Here is a 19,377-nt window from a genome sequence, read left to right as displayed (position 1 = left end):
AACTTCTTAAAGAAAACATAGCAAAACAAAAATCCTAGCAGTTCCCCGGTATTTCTTTACAGTAGATCGGGTTTGGTGATATAAATAGAGACCATTATCTACCTCTCTCATAATTATTTGCAATAAAGTTTTTTTAAAGGAAAATGAAAATATTAGACTTAAAGGAAGAGGGCTTCCAAATACATAGTATTTCTTTAAGGAGTGAAATTTCTTGCTTGGAATAATTCACACTTGAGCTATTCTAGTGCCACAGTATTCCCTAAGGAGTGTGAAATGATCTTCTCAGGGTTACAGAGTCAGTAGTAAACACAAGTTCTACTCTAAGAAATAGTATTTTAAACATATATTTTCACTAACATAATATCTAACAACTTCCCATCAAAACCCAAAGGTAACTTTCTGGAGTCCCCTTGTTGCTTTAACACTTTCTTTCAGTCCATATCTAGAATATCCTAAAGCTGCATTTCCTAAGCTATTTTTCTTGTCTGTTCCCCAGCCCCACTAGCTGACTGCAGGACCCAGGCTGTTATATCTGCTCCTCTATCAAATCTCAAATTTAATCAGTGCTGCTTTTGAGCACCTCAAACTTTTCCCAGTAAAGCATGTCCTAAAACCTGGGAAATAAAACTGCTTTACTGTATGTTTGAATACTATCCGTACAATAGCTATTGTTTTTTGTTAAGAACACTAAAAGCAGCTAATTGCTTCACAAAATTGACCACTCATTCAATTACTGTTATTTTTTGTGCTGAAATAGTAGGAAATACTTTAACAACATGAGAAACTTTCTGGAAAACTAGAAAACAGAAAACAAGAATGGTTTTCATAAAAGGCATAGGCTGGGAAAGCAGGGCAATGAAGAATATACTGGAGTTTCTGTATATAAAAATAAGATATTTAATTGACTGGGAGTCCTCAGTAGAGACTTGTTTGCAACAGAGCCTCATGGTGAGGGTGAGTTTTTGAAGTTTGGATGCCTTTGGCAGCTTTATAGAACTTTAAGACAGACCAGCTATGACTAAAACACGCTCAGCTAGTTAACTATACAAACATAATGTTTTTTCCATCTTTCTCTCCATGTGCTGACAGCATTACCATTCTCTCCAGCATTCTTCTTCCTTCTGAGGTACAATGGATCTACCAGTTCATGCAGTTCCTGATACTACATTTCAGTACAACAACTTTCCAACAATAACTTACACAGCTAAGAGAGGTCATCATTTAGAAGTGAGTAGTTATATTAAAGGATCTACACAATTCCAAATACATTTCAGGATATACTGTACACTACGTGTATATTTTAATGAGAAGGTTTGGCAGAGCAGTTTGGCAGAAGAAAATGCTGTCAAGTGATTGGATATGGGATACATCTCCAGTTGCTTTGGATTCCCACATCACCTTAAGAGCTATTCTTCCCACCCCCCAATCCCCCCCCCCAACTCTCAAGGCAGTCAAATTTATAGCTCAATAAAATTTTTTATTAAAAATAAAAAGTGTGGCTTTTAAGTACTGTAGTCTTCCAACATCCTTACGCCAGGTCTAGATCAGACTGTTGTAGCAGAATATGAAGCTGGGGAGGCTTGGCCCACTTTATACAGCACTCCTAAGTTAGAATTTCAAGATCTAAGCCACCTCTTTCCATTTTGTAACAGCTGTTTTTCTATCCTTTCATTAAAAAAAAAAAATAAGGAAAGGAAAGAGACCAGCGTAGAACAGTTAAATAAATAAATAATGGCTCACAAAACCACAGTGGAGGAACCACTGCTGGTCCTGCCAATAAAAATGTTCCTTCTCTTCAGGGCTGGCTAAACAACTGAAAGTGTTTCTAATGAACTGCTGGCAGCACTATCCATCATTGCACTAAACGGATTCATGTCTCCTTAAACTAAGGATAACTATTTATCTATAATGCACAGTCAGAAATTAGGAAGTATTTAAGCCTTAGAAGTCTAATTCCTCACTTCTCCCTACCTCCTCAAAGTTCAGTTTTATCCAGGTCTTCTTATGCAAAGATGATGAGAGAATTCTGAGTGATAGAGAGCTTCAAATTATTCCGGTGTTAATGAACCATCCACATTAGTTTGAAAAACACTTGAGCAGAACAGACCTCTGCAGTCTGATTTTACCATTACAAACACCTGACATTATGTTTATCTCTTCCCTCTTATTTTTTTTGTCATTTGCTATACTGACTTGCACCTAACCTTAGTTATGGGCTGCTCAAAGCAAGATGACACATCAATAAAATAATTGAGTCCCAACAGTTGTTTGAAGGACCTCTGAAGATGCTGTTGTGCAAATAATAGTAGTCTACTGTGAACAATCACAAGGAAGAAATGGTTTTGACCTCTAGTGGAAGTGTGACAGTCATGTTCAGAAGTAAATTCTGAAGGCTCAACCGATTACAGATCAGTCAGACAGAGACATGTTCATGCAGTGGTTGTCTTTAGAACACCAGGGATCAGAAAGGAATTCAGAGATATCAATAAAACATGCCTACAAATAATGAAAGAAGACACTTACTTCATTTCCAGGACTTCCTCCAAATGCTTCCTTCTTTCAGCTCGTAGGTTGGTCAAATGGGTTTCCTTCTCAGCCAAAGACTGTTGTGTAGAGGACAATTTTGCTTTCATTGACTCCAGCTCCTGCTTAACCTTTTCCATGGCCATCATCAGCTCTTCTACCTAAAATATTTTTGGAGCAGACAGGAGGAGAGAAAAATAGTGTAATGTGATCAGCTGGAATTTACTAAATGTCTCAACTAAATTGGAGCACACAAGTTACCAGTGCATGTATGCAGCACAACACTTCTGTAGGCTGGAAGCATCATCTAGTGCTGTGGACAGTATGTCTGTACTTGACTGAAGCAACATTACAGCCCGTGAATTAAATTAGTTTGGTCACTGGACTGTTACTATTACAACAGAAATCTTCAACTCTTCTGTGTTTCTATTTTAGAAAACGTACCCTAAGGATAAGAGGATGGTCTGTATATGTTAAAATTGGCCCACAGAAAGGCAAGGTATTAAATGAAACACATTGATAATACACCAAAACAATAAAAAACTTCCATTGTAAATGATGCCTAAAGAGAAACTACATATGCACTTTAAGCATAAAGGTATTGTTTCCAAAATAGGGAGAGGACTGGGTTCCCATGAAGATGTAAGTAAGGCTACTTCCCTCAAAATGCCATTTGAACAATGCTTATAGGCACATGTTGTGATTTAGCAACATAAGACATTCAAAGAGTTGCTGATGGCAAAGTACAGCAGAACATTGCTGATATCTCCAGCAAATTAGGGAAGATTCAGAATTAACATGATTGTAAAGTCTAGCATAGATTTTACACAGATGAACAGTACTTTTGTTTTGCACTTGGAACAAGTTCTGTCTCGGCTAAAATTTATCACTAATAAACATGCAAAACCACCATAAATGCTTAAGTCTAATTACATGTAGCATTCAAAAACATCTGGATGTGCTTTTATAATTTTATATATTTTATATGATTTTATAACACATTACTTTCACTGACTTCTTCAAAACAGGTTTTCTCTTCCTATCACAACCAAGTGTTCATAACAGTTTTATAACGTGCTTCAAATGGGAGAAGCTCAGATGCTACTGATGCACATAATCAAACATTCATATAAAATTAGTATGACAACACAGCATTGCATTGCCTTTATACCCCTGCATAACAAGCAACTTGTGATTCATCCTGGAAGTGAATCACTGAAATTACATTAAGCTCAATTTCTAATTACATGTTTTCATAAAAGGAGTTGGGCACGTCATTTGCTATATAAGTGCTGGAGGAGGGAAGGTATGTAACATACTTTAATAAATCCTGTACTCCTAAAGGCAGAGCTAAAATGGATAATAAGATTGGTTTTCATCCTCAATCAGCGACAGAGCATGAAAAATTGCAATTCAGAATTAGCAGATTTATAAAAATCTAGCACAGACATTGTGCAGTGTTTACTGTAGAAAGCCTATCTACTTCCACCAAATGCAGCTGCTAAAAGGATTCTTCTTGTGCTCAGTAAACTAAAAAAAATTAAAATAATTAAAATATGTGATTATCAAGAACTATTTAAGATGTACAGTGAAAAATTCACCTAGTAACCAACAGACCAAAGGAGAATTTCAGTGACACAGAATCCAAACTGGTGACCATGGATATATTAACCAAGCTTTCCCTGTTTTATTAGTGTGCAAAACAAGATCAGAAACAGTCAATTTTTAAAACAAAGAGAAAACTCCATAAAATGAAATAGAGAAAATACATTAGAAAAGAATGCAAAGAAGAACTGCAGAAATAATGAATAGCAAACATACTACTAGGATGGAAACTGGTTCTTAGAAAGAGAAAAGTCACAATGTGGTGGGGAAGTGAAGGTGTACTTGTGCATCAGCTTCTAGAATATCAGCTTCTGCTTCCTTTGGGTGGATCAGAATTACCCACATAAACATTTCCCTTTAAACTGAGAAGAAAAAGGTATGCCAACTATAAAACCTTTAGCTTATAACAGAAAACCACCTCAAATCAACAAGCCCCCAGCCAACTGCAACAGTCAAAATGGCCTGTGTCAATTTGTCAGCTGCCAAGATAAAATAATCTGTGAAGCAGCATCTTCTCTGTAATCAGGTCTGAAATATTTCTGACATTCTTCCCTCCCTTCCCAGCCATCAGGGTGTGTGATGCTGACACTGAAGGACTGCTTTGCTCAATGTAGATCCGTAGGGTGACAACTCTGTGCTAGTAAGAAGACACAAGGATACCAGAGACTAATGTCTAGGCCAAGGTTCCCAGTGAGAGGTGACAAAGGCTAACTCTGCAGGAGTAGTTCGTAGTGGTGGTTATTGCAGGTACTTTTTCTCGTTGCTCTGCTTGCTAACTCTTTTAATTCTAAGGTTGTATTCTCTATTTTTTGCAGGCTAACGGAGAATTGATCTAATCATGTATTAGGAACAGCTGGAATGCAAGGAGCTTTTAAACCGTGCCAACAACTTAGTTTACAGAACTGTCATTACCTTCCATCCTCTCCAGCAAGTACCATTTGTCACACAATTTACTAAAGACAAAGTTCACCAAAACAGTGATGACTGCATTCACAGTAAAGACTTCATTGTTCAGATTCATCAGGTTATAGATATTCCATGGGTCTGTTTCAATTAAACTTCTACAAAACAAAACATTTTATTTGGCAGCTTATGAATCTTAGTGCAGACCTGTCTGTACATGTCCCAGTAAGCAGCCCTGTGAGAAATGATACAGGAATACTCACTGGAAGTAAACTGCTTGCAAAGCACATCTAATTTAGCCTATATAAGAAACTTCAAATCTACCTTTGATTTTTTTTTCCTGAGAGCAGCTAATTGTATAATAAAGAATAAATATTTGCCAAAACCAGAGTTCTGGGCACGCTGAGACGTTTTCAGAGACATGCTGCTGACATTGGCAATTTAACTGCAGGTAAGCTTGTGCCCTGCCAGCTATAACTAGAAAGTCTCCATCTCAGAAGGCGTGAAGAATGCACTCTTGCTCCTCTTTTCTCTTTGCTCAAATGACAGCATATAAAGCAAAGTACATCTTTGACTATCTATGACTTAGCTGTGATTCAGTTCTCTGTAGACAGGCCAGAAAGGTCTTCATGTATTCTGAGCAGAGAACTTGAATGGAGACTATTTTTCTATTGCTTTTGGGCCTTAAGTGACATGACATAACCAGGTGGTAGCTTATCCTTAAGGAAGAACATCAAGCTGAAATAAGTTTCCATTAGAGGACAGAGCTCCCGGGAGACTGAACAAACTATGTGAAAGAGGGCAAAGTATGTCAATTAGACCAGTATTCACAGCAGCAGAAAAGGGAAATATCAAGATAGGACAATTTTTTTACATAGTATTACATCTCCTTCCTTAGGGAGCATGAAATCAAGACAAAGAGAAACATCAATACAACAGGAGAAGTTTATCTACCATGTATTTGGATCTAATGACAAAAAAAAATGAAGCCCTTTTCAGAAGCCTATCTACCATCTTAACATCCCTGTTCCTACAAACTGTAATTTCAGGCTCCTCTGATGCAACTCTAAATCAAAAAACAGGCTTTTGCACAGACATACAGATACCACATTAACTCCAAATATGTAGTTGTTCCAGTAAACTTTTCTGGCCACTGGCTAATGTGAAGCCAAGGACTTGCAAAGAGCTTGGTCAAGTTCCCCAAAAGCCAGTAAGAAGACGGCAAAACTGAGAAAGGGACTGGATATGCAAAATATTACTGAGTCTGAAAATCCTACTAATCACTGTATTAGCCCTTGGAATAATTACTGACAAAGACTGCAGTACCTAAGGCACCAGATAGACAAGTTAGTGGAGCCTCAGCATCACCAAACACTTCAGTCTGTTTAAATTACAATGTAGTGGCAGCTACCTTTTTCCATTCCATTGTGAACTTTCCCCTGTGATGAAGGATCACCTGAAGATATCTTTTCTACTGCACAGGAAATCGAAAAAGGCTTCCATAGCCCTCTCAGGAAGATAGTTCTGGAGCCTAATTTTCTGCTCAAAGAAGCAGAGCAATTTTGGGTCATCATCCAAGTAACAAATGCATCACGAATGCTGGTAATACAATGTAATTCACTACATCAGTACAGTGCAACTACAAAGAGGCAATGGACAAAATCATCAGTATGGAGAAAAAAAAGAGAGTAAAATGCTATACACTTGAAAAAACACCTGAAGAGGCAGAGGATCTGTTCTGAAATGGTGACCCCTGCAATCCATGTTTATATGCTACGTGTTTACCAAGAATAAGGAAAAGGCTACAGAATGCCCTTCACAGACACCACAAAAGAAATGTTTCCAGTCTCAAGTGACAGGACATAAATGTACCCAAAGTTCATATGTATATGATTGGCTTGAATAACCTTTATAAAAGACAGCAAATCACTGGTACACTATATAAAAGATACTTTATGTTAATGTTAGAGAAGGCTTTTCCTCACCTGTAGATCAGCAATCTTTGCAGAAAAGACTGCATAGCTTTTTTATTTTTCATTTTTTCATAGAATGCTTTGTCTGGGTTGGAAGAGACCTTTAAATACCACCTAGGCCAACACTCCTGCCATGGCTTTCACTAGATTAGGTTGCTCAAAGCCCCATTCAACCCAACCTTGAACACTTCCAATGATGTGACATCCACAACTTCTCAGGGCAATCTATTCCAATATCTCACCATGCTCACTGTAAAGAACTTCTTCCCTACATCTACTCTAAACTGAAGTTTCAACCATCCAGATAGTCCAAGGCATCTATTAGTCTTGTTGTTTTTCCTTCCTCATAATTTTTTTCTTTTGATTAGGCACAAAAGATTACACACCAATGCATAATTAAAATTCTCAGAGGGCATGGCAAAGGAATTTGACTGTTTCACTAAGAAACCTACACCTAAACTGGAAATATCACAATTTAGGTGTAGCAAAATATGGGAATTGTTTAATTACGTGCCTGGAAACAGACATATTTTTATGTTTCTCATTGAAGGAAAGAAATTCTAATTCTTTCAATATACATACAGACATAGCAGGCTATGGGATAGCTGTTTATATTCATTATTGTGTCGCAAAAGTTCCATGTAGAATACAAAATGATGCAATTTTAGAGAATACAGATACAAATACCAACACAAACAAGTAATTTTCCACGATCATTGTATAAATCAATCACTAGAGATCTTCATTTCAAAACCACCTCAGCAGGCTAACTTGTATATTTAAAATTATTGGCTTTCTAAACATAGACCTCTCTTGTATAAGAAAGAAATTAGCATTACAAGACAAAATGTACTAGAAATCTGTACTTTTGCCCAAAACTAACTAGGTCAGCAAAACAAAAAGTCTTGCAATTAAAAGTCAGTAGAAAGAATGTTACAAGGACTGAAAAAAATAATAAACATTTCTCAAAGTGTCACTGTCTCAGACGACAGTCTCCTACTTTTCTACTGCCTCTGAGTTTTGAAACTATTTTTCATTTTGTTGTGTACATTGCTGAAATGACAAAGGGACTGCAAATTTCTGCATTATCTTTTACTTAGTTTTACTGATTAGATTTCAGAAAATGAAAAGAAATAGACATGAAAAGAAAGACAAAGACAAGAGTTCTGGCTCAGCGTAAACTTGTTTGGATCCCAGAAAAATTTCCTAGAACAGATGTTAAGACATGGAAAAAGCACAGGCCAGACTTGGGACTTAAGCATGTAATTTAACTGCCTCAAGTAACATATTACAAGGGAGAAAGCATTGAGTCTGACATAACTTGGACTGCCAGCAGGACCAGATGGTTTGCTTAAATCACAAGCTAATAAACCTTTACACAAAATAAGAGGGAAATGAATTATAGTTTCATCATAGCCCCATTTTCGTTAAAGCAGTAGGGTGGCTTTAAGGTACTCTTAAAGACTATATCCAAGACACTTAACTAAATTCTTGGCTATTCTGAATTGAGGGAACAACATTCAAATTCCTATAGACACTGGGAAAGCTGTTAGGCATAGCTTTTTGAGAACTAAAAATATTGAAGAAAAATGAGAGAAATCAGTAAACAATAACAAGAAAAATCTTCCTCTCCCTCAGCAACATGAAAATGTAATTTCTGATTTGTGAGGTAAGGACAGTCCTCAACCAAGAGAGCAGCTGCAAGCTCTGCCCTACTGGCAGCAGAAGGGTGTGAAGCAGAATGCCTCTGCCCCACCACACAGGCTGGAGCTCTGGCTTCAGTTCACACCCCTCTTATTCACCACCAGTGCACAGTATGCACATACCTGTGGGTGGAGAGAGGACAATACATCGTGGCTTCTGCTCTCTCCACCATGACAATGTGACCACCACTAATCCTTCTGAAGCAGATACATAGGGAGATTAGATCCTTTACCTCCCTCTTTATTCTGTAATTGCAGGCACTATAAAGATACACTAAGTGAAAAGCAGTTTACCTGAAAGATAGTGTTCTTCCCCACACTATACATAACACCCTACATAACTGCTTCACTTGTTCTGTGTGGTCGCTGTTAACAAAAATTGCCATAAGATCCTGTGCAGACAAGTGAAAAACTTCTTTTTTCTTCACCACTTGGAATTCCTTAGTTGGAGATCCTATCTAAAGACACTCAGAAATAAACACAGCAGAATAGTGTGCAATAATGAAGATGTTTCTATACATCACATTTAGCCCCATCTCAAAGAGGATGCCAGATTTGCAGAACCCCTTTTGGCAAGGTCAGCTGTGTACAGCAGTAGAGGACTGTGGCACACTGCACACGGAGAAGGAGTTCTGTTTTGTTCACAGTAAAGAAGGGAGGGAGTGTTGAAGCTGTGAAAATGGCTGGTGGATTATCAGCTCTCCAGATAAATGGCAGGTTCTTTTGGTCATCTGTAATATACAGCAGTAATTTTAGGGATGAAATCTGTGTTTCTTTATATTAGCATGTGGCTTTCTTAAGTCTTTGTGCCTTTGGTTTTTAGACGGTTAGGATTTTGTACATTCAGCATCCCTGATAAAACAGAGTGTCTTGGTGGCTTAACAGGACTGGTGCCACTGTTCTGCTCTTACAATATTAAATGAGAAAAAGGAGAGGGAAAAGATAAAGAGAGAGAACAAAAGCCTATGGTCTGAAAACCTGCAGGATACTGCAGATGAATGCAATTTTTCTTATCTCTGTGAAAGTGAGATACTTAAGCAGCTGATGTCTCTTATTTCCATGAGCTGGTCTCTCAACAAAAACTTCCATTATAAAAAAAGAATCTGATAATGAAGAGGAGTTAATGCTCTGTATTGCTTCTTACTGTCTCCACAGATGGCTCTGGGCAATGAGGAGCACTAATACTGGACTGATCAGGTATCTGACATTACTATGCTACTCCTGCAGAAGCCACAGAAACATTAACAAAGGAGTCTCTGTCAAGGGGTGCATTACTTGAGTATCAATTGAGTGCTTTTGCTCATACTCTGGGAGTACTGAGCTTTTGTATGAAGAGAGAGGAATCGAGAGGAATCAGGATTCAGAGAAAACTCCTGAGCTGCCAGACTTCAGGACTCCACAAGTCACAGCTGTGTTCTGTTAGGATGTTTGGAGGTAGCTTTGACAGTTGCATTTCCTAAATGTGGGTCATAACCCATACAAATAAGCAACAGTCTACTGCTGGGACAAGAGCTCTTGAGAAGGAAACAATAATTGTCTCTGCTTAACACATACGAAATATTTGAGTCAGACCTGGGAAAAAAAAAATTGAAAACTGAATTCTGATTTCTACTGAGGAAAGAAATCTGTTTTAGTCACTGGTATCTGACAACTGTAACAAGTTACAATTCTATTTCTCCATTTCCCTCAAGTGAAACCACTATCCAAAAAACATTTTCACTACGTTTTTCAACCCTAACAACCATACCAAAGGAAACTGTCCTGTTTCACTTTACATTGATCTATGGTCTTAGGAAACTGTCTTGTGTTTATCTTCTGTGACTAGCAATGAGTCCCTCCCACCCTTTGGGAGCACAGCAGCAATCACAGCAGGCAATCTTGAAAAAAAATCTGGATTTTGATCACCTTCTAAAAATCTCTACAGAGGCAGAGACACTAGGATACAGTGCATTAAGCACAGCTCTGCACACACTCATTTAGCACAATTTATTACATCCAAACAAAGTTCTCTAGAACTATGGATAATCCATGATACCCCAGCCACAACTCTAAACGTGGCCATCTTCAAATTAACATGCCCTTTCTTAGGTTACATCTACCCTGTGACTGCTGCTAAGATAGAAGTCATACTAATCGCCCAGGGATCTCAGCACTTTTTTACCAGCCCTCTGTAGACTATGCTGATTTCCATTTTGCTGCATTTCAGACAGTTTTAGGTTAACCAGGATATGTCACTATGGCAGACAGTTTAGACATAACTGAATAATATTCGAAGTAAATATTTAATGCTGCGCTACATAGCACAGCAAAGACTGTCAATTTATATAGCATGGATTGATTTTCCAAAGAGAAAAATTCTGGGATGATGTATTAACTCACTAGAAGGAGTGAAAAACGTTAAGCTAATTCCACATACAACTTTAACACCCTTTTCCCAAAAGACATTAAGGATCATGAACGTAAATATACAAAAGCACACGCGTTGCCACGTGAAGGTTGAACACGTGGCCAACTCAAGAAGCACAGTCTTGCTGGCAAGCTCAGGAAAGTTTCCACCTCTATGAACTCGTGGAAGCAAATCTTTAGCCTTGTAGTTAACAGAAAGTAAACAGCAGAACCTAACCACAATAAATAAAAAGCAATTCCACTACATGGAAACCAGGCTGAAATTCAGTGAAGGGTTTGAAGGAATCCAATGGTAAACAGCAGTACAGCAAAGTCTGGAAGCTTTTGAGTGAGTAGGAAACATTTCAAAAGAAGGGCATCCTCAGTTTAATGAACCTGAAGTTTGTCATTTTTCTGTGTTTTTCTGTATAGGAGAAAGGTACAGGAAGGAATACAATTTCTTTTCTTGCACTTCATGGATTTTGGGGAAAAAAATCAATTATGTCAGAAAAAGAGTATATATTTTTCAATTTATGAATCTAATGTTCAAGCCTAATTAACTTTTCTAATGCACTCATCTGTGTATTATTGTATCACACTTGCATTTAAGATCACAGTTAAACAATGCAACTGGAAAGGAAATTTAAAATGAGAAAAGCACAGCACTAGCTTAAACAAATATTAACACAAATATTTGCTTGGGTCTTACAATTTCAAGCAAGCATTAATGTAACCAAATTTGCAAGAATTTGATTTTCTCCTGAGCCACCGTAAATAAAATACTGTCTAGAGGTAGGTGCTTGAAAAAATAATATAACAGTCAGAGAGATGCCAAGATAGACCTTTGTCTGGAATACTTGACTATAATAAAAGGCATAACGTGAAATTGGTATTTATCTATTAAACAATAAAAAGGGATAAAAATCCAGACAAAAGGATCTTAAAGTCAGCATTTGCACCAAATTTATATATAATGGTTTCCATCAGTATTTCCCATTTCATTAAATGAAAAGGTGACTTGCATGGAGAAATGCTCAATGTATATTTTGCACAGAGGTTAATTATCCCTTCAGTGTCCCCAATTCTCCTGAAAGTCATCAAATTTTGACTACTTTGCAACCCTAAATGAGAGCAACAAATGAAACAAAAACAAAGTCACCATCCCTGAAGGAATTTAAAAGACAGGTAGATGTGGTGCTTAGAGACATGCTTTAGTGGTGGGCTTGGCAGTGCTGGGTTAATGGTTGGACTCCATGATCTTAGAGGTCTTTTCCAACCTAAACAATTCTATGATTTTAAAAGATTTAGAAAGTTTTTCCTCTATAACGTTAGAAAAAAAAATCTCTGTCTCAAAGGCTTTGGGCATTATTTTCTATTCATCATTTCCTTCCCTATTCATTCTTCCCATCTGGAGACAAAAAAAAACAAGCCCCCAACTTGGCACAGCTGAACAGAACTAAGAAAAAATTGCACTCTGTTACACCTCTTAAAAGGTACATTACTGAAAATGCAGGAATTACATATCAAATTACCTTCTCCCATGGAGGGAGCGTGACTCAGTACAAATCTGCATATTTTTAAAGGAAGAGGTTATGTAATCCATTTAAATACTTGGGTAAAAGAAGTAACTTTAGGGAGATGCATAATTGCTAAAAATTACTGCAAACATATTCCTTGACAAGGACACAGTGCACAGTCAACTTTAGCCATGCAAAATGCCTTCTCTAACCAAAGGAACAGAATCAGACAAAAGGCTAGAAAAAATAGATCTCTTGAAAAACAATGGTAAGTCTACTCTTCAGGCTGACACTGACTTAAAAAGCTCTTAAAACATCTGTATCAGTAAAAGAAACTAAAATGCAAGTTTTTAGCACAGAACTTTACTTAATACGAACCAAATACACACATTACTTTGTACATGTACATATATATACATACACTCAAACCCAAAATGAGTTTGGCAGACTTTTACAGGAAAGAGCTTTGCAGAAAATATTTAAGAGAAGTTCAGCCGAAGAAAATGTAAACTGCTTAGAAAAACCTGTGGGAAGCAATGAGGCTCCAGCAGCTTCACCTCCAAACCATACCCCGGATTACTGCCTTGATCTCCAGTCTCTTGGTTTATCAAACTCCTCATAAGGAAACACAGAAGAGACAAAAACATTCATTAAAAGGAAACTTTTCAGCATGTGTTACAGACCAGTCAGAATTCTGACATTTCTACAGTGCTCAGAAAACACCTATAGGTAAGTGGTTCATGAGAAATTCCATTTTATATTTTCCATTTACAGAGATCTGTAGGAAGTAACCTAATGTGTCAGAATTTGTGCTGTGAAATAATTCCATTGCTCAACATATGTAAGACAATATTTCAAATCTATTTCAGTAACAGAATGCTCAGCAAAAAAAGGTATATTTTTTAATTTATTTTGCATTTTTAAAAGGTACCTGATAGGATAGGGTTCAATATGATAAATGTGTTGTAAATGCAATTTCTATTCTAACAAGGAAATGCAATCTAAATAACATAGCTAAAAAGTTAAAGCACAACCAGAATGGTGGTCTGATGGAAGTGCAAATGACAGGTATCATTCAATACCTGGTGAGAATTTCTGTGCAGTAACTTACAGGTAAGACTCTTGGAGGCTGTACTCTACATTCAAACCTCTGCTGACCTTGTATTTACAACAGGGAAACAGGAGATTATGAAAAAGGAGTGAACTGTGAAGGTTCTACTTGAGTTATTAACCTATTTAATATTTATTTTTCCTTAATAAATAGATACTAATTTTGAAGGTGGCATATGTGATAGAGAATTTCAGGGTCTTGTTATTGACATATTTTACACGTAATATGGACCTGAAATAATATGTCCTGAAATAATTTATAGAGACAGTGGGAGAAAGGAATTAGCATAGGAAAATACATTTAAACAAAACATTACTTTTACAATATTCAATCTTTTGTTTTTTTCCTCAAAAAGCAAAGCAGAAAAACCTGTCCTGTGGGGGATAAAAAGACACAGTGTATGAACACTGATATAGTTATTTACAGGTCTACATACTTAACCTCATTTAAATGTCCCACTGAGAGCCATAACTTCAAAAAAGGTTGATGGAAGGTGTCAAGATCAGACTGCCAACTTAAAAATTTCAGTTTGAGTAGCTACTTAAGAAGGAAAGAATGAACAGGTAATGGCCATTTTTTGTGTTTATTTACCATACAAGTTTAGGGTAAGGAGTTAGATGTTAGCTGATACTGTAGAGAGAGTGCATTTAAGCAGGAGTTGATATCCATGAGAGACAGAGCTGCACTACTATAAGCAAAAATACTATTTAAATTTCTAAAACCTTCTGCTTTTCAAATCTGAAGGAAATAAAATTAGATAGAGAAATGTATGTTGTGGTCAGGCAAAGCACCACCTCACTCATAGAAACAGTAGCCTATTGTAAAGGATGCAATAACCATTTCTGGTAAAAATATTTTTAATAATAACACTAAGCAATCCTTGCTTCCACTTCTCAGTCCTGCTCCACAGTTCAGTGCTTCCTCAGATGTCCCCCAAGTTCTGCATGGGGATCCATGAACCAGGTCAGTGAATTGGTTCACATGAAAAAATTCCTTCAAAAAATGAGACAGCGGTTTCATGAATTAGGTCACTGCTCCATTTCACAACAGAGCCTCAGAAAGACCTAGGCTGGGAAAACTGAAGGGATGTGCACTGCAGTACGGGGATAAAAGTGAGTAAAGAGAGGGAGGGCATTAAGGATCTTAGGTGAGAACACATTAGTGAACTATGCCCTCCAAAGAGGAAGGCTCAAAATGCAAGTAATCCTAATACTGTGCTCGAGAAAAGAACCTGTCGCTCATTACTGATTGACACTGAATCACAGAACCTGAACTTCTGTTTCACTTTATTTCATATAAAGGGCCTCATTCTTTCATGAGGACTGAAACACTCTTCCAGCATTGTTCTGGGAATGGTGAATAAATAATCACGAATAAATCCACCCAAAGGACAACATCCTGCTTTCTGCTGCAGGAGAAGGGATGGTACGATGCACCAGGACAGCAAAAGAATGACTGTGAGCAAGACAGGGCCTCTTGTCAAAGATGACCTCCACCAGTTTTTCCCAGGGAAGTAAAACTAACGTCGTATCTTTGAGCAGAAAAACCTCCTTATATTTAATTCTTTCTTCCCCCTTGAGGAACATAACGACAGCTTTTCTAAAACAAACTCAGACTTGGTTAATGTAGAAACAGTCCCTGAATCTACATTTGGTTTTGCCATTTCTAACAAAAAGAACCTTATGACGGAAGTGTTTATCCAAGTAATCCTAACTTCAGCCTTATGGGGAGTACTTAAAAAGAAGTCTCCATACACCTTCTGCTCTCCCACCTAGAGGGCTGAACTAGAGGGATCAGCCACAGTGGTACATAACCCCACAGTTGTAAGGAAGTCACAATAACATTTCCATACAGGATTCAGCAGGTGCACCAACAAAACCAAGGTGAGTATTATTAGAAAGAAAGAACTTGAAGAACTTTCAAGTCTTTACATCTGTGCAAGACTGCCTCATCTGCTTTCTGTATGGCAGGGATTTTTGTTCCACAGATCAGTAAGGATAATAAAACTATGCCCAATTCAATGGGTGCACTGCTCCCAGCAGGAAATGCCTGATTTTATTTTTGTGAAAGATGAAAGAAAGAACAGGTCTAAAATCCTGAAATAAACAGAAAGCTTCAGTCAGCTGGAGGCATCTTGCATACACGGATTGTGTATTAACACAGTGAACCCACTGTCACAGTTAATACACACTGACAGGATATTTTCAAACACTGGATTAAAGAGAACATTATTTTAATCTATAACAGATATCTGAGAACCATGAAATCCAGGGTGGCTTCGTGGAGGCTGTAATTCAAATCTGAGGCCTATAAAACAGCACGACACCACACGCCAGGAGATAATGGAGGGCAGGATCACACAACACACGGCTACAATAACAACATGAAATACTGGGGCAGAGGAACACACAAATGAGATGTCCTCATACCTTGAACCACCTAAAGCCAAAATGGTTGATCTCATGCACTGATTCATTAAACAGCTTCAGACAGGCAGTGAAGTGGCAGAATGGTAGAAAGCAAGATAAACAAAAGAGAGGAAAGAAAAAGCATGCAATTAAAAGCAAATTATAATCAGTTAGAACAACATTAACATTTTAAAACACACACATATTACTCACACTTGGGCTAAGAATGTTTGTGAAAGTCAAAGGATTTGCCATTGATAGTGTATAGAACACAGATCATTGCACTTTAAAACTCTAAGTCATCCAAGGGTGTCTTTCAGGATTCTACAAAGAACTTCTACAAAACATAATAAAACAAAGAGGGCATTCTTCAAAAGTAATTGAAGGAATATGAACTGAAAAACATTTGAAGGGAAGTCTCCTCCTCACCTTGAAAAAACAGCTACTTGCCAACACTCTATTACCTGACTGCATTTAACTGACGCCAAAACAAAATCCTATTGGACAAAATGGGGCACAGCTGGTCTCCCAGTGCTGACTGGAACAAGACACACCAGTTCCTTTTCCTTTGTGCTGACTGGTTGCTCATATTTTTAAAACTATAACTTGTCAGAGCTGGCAGTTTAGTTCTTCTGTTGGAGCAAGACACTGCTGTCAATTGGTGACTGCACAGATGTCGACTTTTCCCGCTTCCAATACTGCTGCTTTCAACCCATCCTTCTTTCTTCTCCCCACTTCTGTATGCACCACTACATCCAAATTAATTTCTTTTTCATGGTACTGTTGCCTACTATATTCCAGCAATCTTTACCCACAAATCTTACTTGTCTTGGCTCTCTTCCTCTCCTCTCAATCTCTCCCACTGACCCTTATGGCTCAGTGACCTTCAGGCTGTGCATTTCCCTGCTTTTAGGTCGCCCACCCAATTCCAACTCTTTATTCATCAGCTTCTAGGTGCTCAAGGACATAAAAATGGTCACTTTGTCTTGTGACTGATAAATCAAAACATTATGACATCCTAGGTATCAAATCACAAACTACTTTGATGGCTTTGTGCCTCATCATAGAACCTAATCCACTGTCAAATATCCGTTATCCTTTCAAGGAGCTCTAATCTTTGATGTGGTATTCACTACCCAGTCAACATTTCTATTTCACACAATTTTTTAAAGGCTACAAGAAATCTGGAAAAAAGGCATTCTTGAAAGCGAATTTCATAACACTGTCTAGGATCTTAGGATACAGCAACCAGAATTATCCTCAATATGTCTATCAGCAAACAGCTGAGCTTGACTCTAGCCTGAAGAGAAACAGTTGCTTTCTTCCTGAAAACTCGGTTTATTACTAAGATATTTATATCTTCTTTTTCATTAAAGTCTGTGACATAAAAATACATGTTAGGAAAAAACCTCTTAAAATGTTTTAAAGTGCACTTAGACAGAACTGTTGTTAAGTAAATAACAAAGAGGAGGAGATCCCTCTACTGAAATAAAATTGACAAAATGCTCCTGTTTGCTAATTATTGTCAAGCAAGGAATAGTGAAAAACACCAAAGAGGCTCGCAAAAAGCACAGTAAGAGTGACAGGTTCAGCTTCTGCTTCAAAAGCTTCATCAAAATGCCATGGATTTATTCACTACTTATGCTATTCTCAAGGATTACTTACGTGAGTTACAATCAGGCATCTGTGTGATCCTTCAGAATCAGTGGCACAGAATCAATTGATGTATAAAAGTTTATACTTGTGGCTTCCACACGAGTGTGTATTTCTGTGTGTGTGCTTGGCTCAAGCCAAGGGATTTGTCTCTTTATCCTGTTGTTTTGCAAGTGCAACCAGACTGTGGTCCATAAAGACAACTACACTAATAAAAATCATTAAGTACATTCAATGAACATCTCAGTTAACCTAAGTATGCTCACACATAGGAAGACAGCTTTGACAGGCAAGACAGATCAGAAGAGTTACTACTTAAAACAATATTTTAAAGCTCAGGATACCTTATACCTAATTTTAATTTCAATAAAATCTTACCTATGAAATACCATTTATCATGAAGGCTTTGCAGACTTTACGAGTTCTGTTACTTAATGTTGGAACAGAGATACAGGATCACCAAAGAAAACCAGCTGTGTTTCGCAGTAAAGCAGGGAAAATAGCACTTCACTGTCTGGTTACTTTCCTAAGAGAACTACCAGTGACTTTACAAGATTGCAGACCTGTTTCTCAGCATTGATCCTGGCTGACTCCTCTTGTGCTAGCACCATTTCCCGCTCTGCAGTTATCTGAACACTTTCTCTCAGTGCCTCTTCCAATTCTTCGATCCGATCATCCTTTTTACGCAGATTGTCCTGGAAAATGACGGGAGACGAGGTGAAGACGACTTGTTTGGAACTACAGCCTTTTAATCAACCAAGTTTTACGCCAACCAAAATGTGTTTCTCCCTCCCAAGGCACAACTGCAGGCAAATCATCTTCACACAAAGGAAAGAAAGATGAAGGGATGCAAGAGTAAGAGGAAGATCACAGTAAAGAGGAGGAGAAAGCTAGCGAAGCAGGACTCTGGAGCAAGAGTGCTTGCCCTCAGTGTTGGACACAAGCACAGTCCTGTGAGATTACACAGCACAGATAAGCAAGGATTGCTGGTAAATAAGGATTAGTAAGCAGTTCTGAAGAAGCACAGAAGCCAGAATTGGCAGGAAGGTAGCAGGCATTCGGCGTTGCCCATTTGCTCTCACATTCATCAGCAGCAGGCGTGGTAAGAAAGGAAACACAGCACTGCAGTTTGGAATTTGTCATTTCCAGGTTAAGGGAGAGAAAAGCAAACATTAACCCAACAGAGTTTTCCATTGTTCAGATTAAGTCTTTGAGGAAGTGTTACATCTCTAGGAAACATGAAGGATTCAGTTGGGATGTCTGAATCTCAGACATTCAAGTATCAAGACTCCCTAAAAAGTTATTCTTTGATTAAGAGCATCTTCACAGTTGCAAATTCAGATGCCCACATATGTTCAAAGAACACTGAAGAAAACAGTATAACTTAAAAAAAACTATATACAAAATAATAGTATTGTTATTTGTAAAGGAGACTCTCCTTACTTTAGTCTTGCTAAGAAAATAAAAGTGTATCTCCTGATTCTGCAGAAGCAAGTTGGACAGAAACTGCAAAGCAGGCTGTCCTTACAGTATAAATGAATGTCTTGGACCATGGCTGCTTAACAAATCCACCAGAAGTGAGCAGCTTTATGGAAG

At 37.7% G+C, this 19,377-nt stretch overlaps 1 protein-coding gene across 14 annotated transcripts in view; it reads right to left on the bottom strand.

The window, feature by feature from the left end:
- The window catches only part of ERC1 (ELKS/RAB6-interacting/CAST family member 1), a 289,340-nt gene that overhangs the window by 98,026 nt on the left and 171,937 nt on the right, over positions 1 to 19,377 (bottom strand). For 9 of the 14 annotated variants that reach the window (XM_032687654.1, XM_032687656.1, XM_032687657.1 and 6 more), the window contains 2 exons: positions 18,345 to 18,476; positions 2,524 to 2,684 (listed from right to left, as the gene is read on the bottom strand). In XM_032687654.1, coding sequence (XP_032543545.1) covers positions 2,524 to 2,684; positions 18,345 to 18,476 — 293 coding nt within the window. The remainder of the gene's footprint in view (positions 1 to 2,523; positions 2,685 to 18,344; positions 18,477 to 19,377) is intronic. The other 5 variants (XR_004357059.1, XR_004357060.1, XR_004357061.1 and 2 more) reach the window with 1 other exon arrangement.

This window comes from Chiroxiphia lanceolata, chromosome 5 (genome assembly GCF_009829145.1).
Source record: "Chiroxiphia lanceolata isolate bChiLan1 chromosome 5, bChiLan1.pri, whole genome shotgun sequence".
Taxonomy (NCBI): domain Eukaryota; kingdom Metazoa; phylum Chordata; class Aves; order Passeriformes; family Pipridae; genus Chiroxiphia; species Chiroxiphia lanceolata.
Note: the sequence above shows the minus strand (reverse complement) of the source record. Positions and strands in the feature narration are given on the sequence as shown.